The 5,473-nt window shown below is 57.6% G+C and overlaps 1 protein-coding gene across 1 annotated transcript; it reads right to left on the reverse strand.

Annotated features, from left to right (window-relative positions):
- MIOX (myo-inositol oxygenase) lies at window positions 1-3,071 on the reverse strand. Its single transcript, XM_033117718.1, has 10 exons — window positions 2,610-3,071; window positions 2,017-2,097; window positions 1,665-1,745; window positions 1,367-1,529; window positions 1,096-1,163; window positions 848-957; window positions 702-769; window positions 559-608; window positions 361-473; window positions 1-273 (listed from the first exon to the last, which is right to left on the reverse strand). The coding sequence occupies exons 1-10, from the start codon at window positions 2,754-2,756 to the stop codon at window positions 165-167; spliced, it is 990 nt and encodes a 329-aa protein (XP_032973609.1). The 5' UTR covers window positions 2,757-3,071; the 3' UTR covers window positions 1-164.
- Between the last annotated feature and the right edge of the window lie 2,402 nt (window positions 3,072-5,473).

Here is a 5,473-nt window from a genome sequence, read left to right on the forward strand (position 1 = left end):
CAAGGTCTTTATTGCCACCAGGCAGAGTGGACTAAGGTGGGGAGCACAGACCATAGGTGGGTGTGTGGGGTCCCCTAGAGAGGCTGGGGTGAGCTGTCACTGTGCCTGACAGTGGCTGTCACCCTGGGGCATTCTAGCAGGCCTCAGCAGGGTGGGCAGGCTGGTCACCAGCTCAGGACACCGGGGCAGTACTTGTCAATAAGTCCCTGGTAGTAGGGCCGCAGCTTGTCCACGTCTGGCAGGTCAGGACACTTGGTGTACAGGTCAAACTTACTGCATTAAGGGAGGGACAGTGCCATGTGGAGAAGCCCCACATCCCCTTTTGCCCTCCTCCCTCCCAGTCCCCCAGGATGGCCGTACTTGAACTCTTGCACCCAAGGCAGCATGGCCAGGTCCTGCTCACCACACAGCTGCCGGTAGTCACCACCCGTGTGCCACGGGTAGAAGGAATGGAATCGGATCATGTAGAAGGCCTGGGGACAGAAGAAGCCACCCAGCGTGCTCCAGGCTGGACTGGGCTGGGCTGGACTTTTAGTTTGGCCCCCGCCCCCTGCCTACCTCCGGGGGGAGGGAGAATTTGTTGAACTTCATCATCTGGTACATGTACTCTGTGGGAGAAAAGGTGTCACCACCAGGCACCCAGAGGCATGGCCCCCACCACAGGCTGACCATCCCCGCTGCCATCCTCTAATGGGCCTCACCGTCATGGCCCCAGGACATGAGGACGTTCTCCAGCCCGCAGTGGGGCTGGTACATGCCGAGCTCTGTGCTGCAGGGAGAGCGGGGGAGTGGTGAGGGGGCTCAGGAGAACCCTGGGGAGGGGAGACCAGCAGTGGTGGAGGGGTACCTGTATCGAGGATCCTGGAGATCAGGGTTGTCCTGAAAGGTGGAGTCACAGAAAACCACAGAGGCCTGGGGACGGCAGCCCACTGGGAAGGTGTCTCCAACAACTGCCCACTGGGGATGAACAGGCAGCCATGGGTGGGCATAACCCGCCTGCCCACCAAGTGGATGCCCCGAGCACAGCGCTGAGGCTGAGCCCAGAACTGAGGCTGTCCCGGCCCTGCCCTGCCACCCCCCATTCCCTGCCCTCACCTGGGGCTCCCCCGCCAGAGCCAGGACCTTCCCCAGGTCGTGCAGGAGGCCCACGAGGTGGAACCAGTCTGGGAGGGAGAGGAACAGGGTGGGCTAGTGGGGGAGCTGGGGCCAGGCCACAGGAGGTACAAGCTCCAGCTGGGGGGACAGGGCCTGCTGGGAAGGGGCACCCCCCTTGGGAAGGGGCACCCCCTCTCCGTCTGCCCCCCCGACCCCGCAGCCCTTGGAGGCTGCACCCCCATGAGCCGGAAGGAGCAGGGCGGGGTCGCACCCTTGTCAGGGTGGGCCTTCCGGATGCCCTCCGCCGTCTGGAAGGCGTGGAAGGAGTTGGGGAAGTCCACGTCTGGGTCCGACTCGTCTATCAGCCCGTCCAGCATGTCCACAGCCTCCAACACAGTCATTTTCTTGTAGGAGAAGCTCCCGAACTGGGCGTGCTGGGCCAGGAAAGGAGAGGTCAGCACGACTAGGGGCCGGCCGGACCAGGGCCCTTCCCGCTCCATCCACTAGGCACTGGGGGTGGAGGAGGCGGTGCCACCCTCGGAGTCGCTGCAGAGGAGTCAGCTGGGTACCTTCTTCTTGACGAAGTCCACCGTCTGCTGCGAGTGCATGAGCTTGTAGGTGGCGAAGACGCGGTCCAGGAGCGGGCCGGACTGCAAGCCAGAGGGTCAGCCAGACGCCTCCCAGCCCCCTGCGCTTCCCACCTCGGGGGCCCACTGCCTCCCTCCCCCAGGCCTGGCCCCACTGGTGTGAACCCGGGCTTCCCCAAGGGCAGGCCCTGAAGCTGAGCAAACGGTACGCGCTGCCCTCCCCAGGGAAGGGTAGGGCTGGGGAGGAGAGCGGGGGCGTGGCAGGGACCGGGGCGGGGGTTGAGGGTGGGGCCCGGCGGGATTAGGGGCCCGGGACGTAGGGCGGGGTCCTCACGGTGTAGTTCCGGAAGCTGCCCTTGTCTTTGGCCGCCTCCGGGTCCAGCTCAGGCCGGTAGACCAGGGAAGGGTCTGGGCCCTGGTTGGGTGGGGATTGAACCCACTTCACCAGGATGCTCCATCAGAAAGTGCGGCCACCCCTCCCCCCCCCCCCCCCCCCCCCCCCCGGGACGCGAGACTAAGCCGGGGGTCAGCAGCCGAGGCAGGCGGTTGCCCCAGAGTACAGGCCCTCCCAAGCACGACCATCTCCCGCCCCTGCACAGCCAGGCTGGAGGTGCTCTGTCGCGCCCGCCTGGTGTCCTTGTGTGCAGGGCGGATGTCAGTGGATGCCTGCCTCCTGGGGTGACGCTGTGTGAGAGCACAGCACCCCCACGTGGCATTGCCTTCTCAAGACCTGGGTCTACTGGGAGCCCAGGGCTGACCCGGCCCCAGCTGTACCACAACAGGAAAGAGGAAGCCCTTTGGCTGGAGGAGCAGGCTGGTGGGAACCAGGTGAGAGAGGAGCTGCTGCTGCTGAGCCTTGCATGAGGGACAGGGGGCCAGCAGTGAGCAGGCAGTAGGGCCACCCTGCGTGGGGTCTGGGGAACTCACCACAGCCACCTTCATCCTGAGGGAGCGGAGCTGGCAGGTGGGTAAGAGGCCCACGGGGCTGTGTGCCCCTATATATGCCCACAGGTTACATAAGTGACCGGACACCACCCAGCCCCTTGACCTCGGCCCTTGGTAATGAGTGACCATCCACCCTCCTGCTGGCCTCAGAAGTTAATGTGTCAGCATGGGAGCAGCCCCAGCCCCCCTCTACCTGAGATCAGACTCCCAAAGCAACTGGATGGCTCAGGATGTCCTGCCGCTTTGCCCACAGGCTTTGACCACTGCTGTACCCACAGTAGGCCTCTCCCAACGGGTGGTGCAGACCCTGGTCGACTTCCCTGTCACTGCAGGCACCTGGGATTCCACTGGGCAGGGCTGGTTTCAGAACAAGTTATTCTGACACTTGTTAAAATAGGAAGACTTTACCCAAGGCAGCAGGCAGGAGCAATCGGGCTCCGCTCTCAATACAGCAAAGACAGCTGGGGATTTATAGCCACTAAGCAGAGTAAGGGGACAGGGTGTCAGTACACCAGACCCAGGGAAAGCCCTGAGACTGAAAATCTACCTCTGTACATGGAGGCCAGGGAAAGACCAAAGAAAGAGGCTGCCACTCCAGTCTGGTAATTAATAGAGTTTATTAAGGGAAACTGACCCTCCAGGCATGTCGTAGGCACCTGCAGGATGAAGCGGATCCCTCACCCCCACTCTGCTCAGCCTGAGCCGAAGAACTGTGTAGGGGGCAGAGTCATGGCACTATTGCAGGAATGCTACCAGGTACGGCAAGTGCTTGATGTGTTGACCAGGTCAAGACAATGGCCTGTTCCGGGAACCAGCACGTAGCAGGAGGCAAGGGAGGGCTGCTGATTTATGTCAGAATGAACATCAGTTATGATCAGACAGCCTCTACGTGGGGTTTGCAGTAAGCACTCTCCCTCTCGGCCCTAGTCCAGCTCACGCCCCAAAGCGTCCTATCTTGGCACAGTCTCTCCTGGGCGCGGTGGGGTGGGGGGTGGAGTTGTCAGTAGATGGAAGGTTGCTAAGAGAAGACATCTGAGGTAGAGGCATTCTTGCTGAGGGCAGGGCAGGATGATGAGATCTCAAGGGTGGGGCCTCTGCTAATCCTGGGTGAGGCTGTGTAAAGCCAAGGGCTCTGAGAAGCCTAACTGAAGTTTGGTCAAGGTGGGGGTGGTCTCTGTCAGGCTCTAGGGGTGAGGGGCTCCATTTAGAGACTGGGCAGAGGTGCTTTCAAAAATCACTGGTTATGCATGGGCCGGGTCTAGGTACTGAGGACACAGCGGGGTCCAAACTGACAAGCATGTCTGCCTGAGACTGACATTCTCTAAGGAAGAGGCAGACACAGAATAAAACGAGTCTTTATATTGGAAGAGACGGTGCTAGTGGGGCTACACCTCATGGGCTGGTGGGCATGTGGGTCAGAACCCACCCTGGGCTTCACTATGAGGCAAGAACCCTGTGGGAGGCCCGGCCCAGTGGCTCAGGCGGTTGGAGCTCCGTGCTCCTAAGGACGAAGGCTGCCGGTTCAGTTCCCACATGGGCCAGTGGGCTCTCAATCGCAAGGTTGCCGGTTCGACTACTCCACTCCCACAAGGGATGGTGGACTGTGCCCCCTCCAACTAACAACGGCAACTGGACCTGGAGCTGATCTGCGCCCTCCACAACTAAGACTGAAAGGACAACTTGACTTGGAAAAAGACCTGGAAGTACATGCTATTCCCCAATAAAGTCCTGTTCCCCTTCCCCAATAAAAAAATCGTAAATAAAAAAAAAAGAAAAAAAGAACCCTGTGGGAGGTTACTCTTACCACCAGGGACTCCTCCTGCCCACACTGAAAATAAACAGAGGTGCTGCTTTCCCCCTACCCCCCCCCATTTAAAATGCAAAGTGCAACTTGCCTTCAGGGCTCTCAGCCCCTATCCTGTCCCCGTAGCACCTTAAACTTCCCACATGTCATTTGCATACTTTACCTTTGAGGTTTGTTTCCTTCTGACTCCTCCCACTAGAATGTCAGCGCTGCAGAAGCTAGAGGAATATGTTTTATTCCCTAATGTTCCTGCATTTCCCAGAGAGATGGAGGGGGGATCCAGAGAGGAAGCTGGATCACCCCAAAATAGGTGGTGGCTTGGACCCAGAGGAGGAGCAAAAATGGCTGGTCTACAGGATTTGGATGAGGGAGATGGGAGAAGTGTCAACAGTAGTACAAACAGAGTCCCTTTAAAATGGACGTGGCGCTGCCATCCCAGAGGAATTGCTTGACACGTCTTATGCTTCAAACTTCTGGAATGTTAAAACGGCAAAACAACCTTGTTTCCCAAGTTACTGTGCAAAGATAACAAGAAAGCAATTATGACTACTAGACTGGTGGCTACAAGATGAAAATTTAAAACATTGGTTAGAATTAGAGTCACTGTGTTAGCTTATCTGCACCAATAGAAATGCCTTCTTCTTATTGATGTAACTGTCCCCCTTCCCGTCTCATAAATACCCCTTGCTTTTGTCTCCTAATCAGAATATTATTTGGGCTTCTGCCTGAGTCAGTAAAATAAATAGCTATTATTTCAATCTCAAATAAATGCTTGTTTTCTCTCACTTTCAATGCCCTTTTATTTTTAGGTTAACACCTGGTGTCAGGAGTGGGATCTAAAGTGGCCTCACCTTCATGAATTGGCATCCCCTGAAACCAGATATCATAGCTATAGAGCCTCTATTGTGTTTATTGCTTCTATGGCCTGCTCTCTTTTTGACTGTGAAGTCCTGTTAAGTTTGGACCTCCCTGCTTTTTTGGTTGAGTTCAAATGCCTTTATTTGACATCACGAGGGTTTTTTTTCCCTCAATGGAGGGGTTT

This window comes from Rhinolophus ferrumequinum, chromosome 10, assembly GCF_004115265.2.
Source record: "Rhinolophus ferrumequinum isolate MPI-CBG mRhiFer1 chromosome 10, mRhiFer1_v1.p, whole genome shotgun sequence".
In the NCBI taxonomy this organism is placed as follows: Eukaryota; Metazoa; Chordata; class Mammalia; order Chiroptera; family Rhinolophidae; genus Rhinolophus; species Rhinolophus ferrumequinum.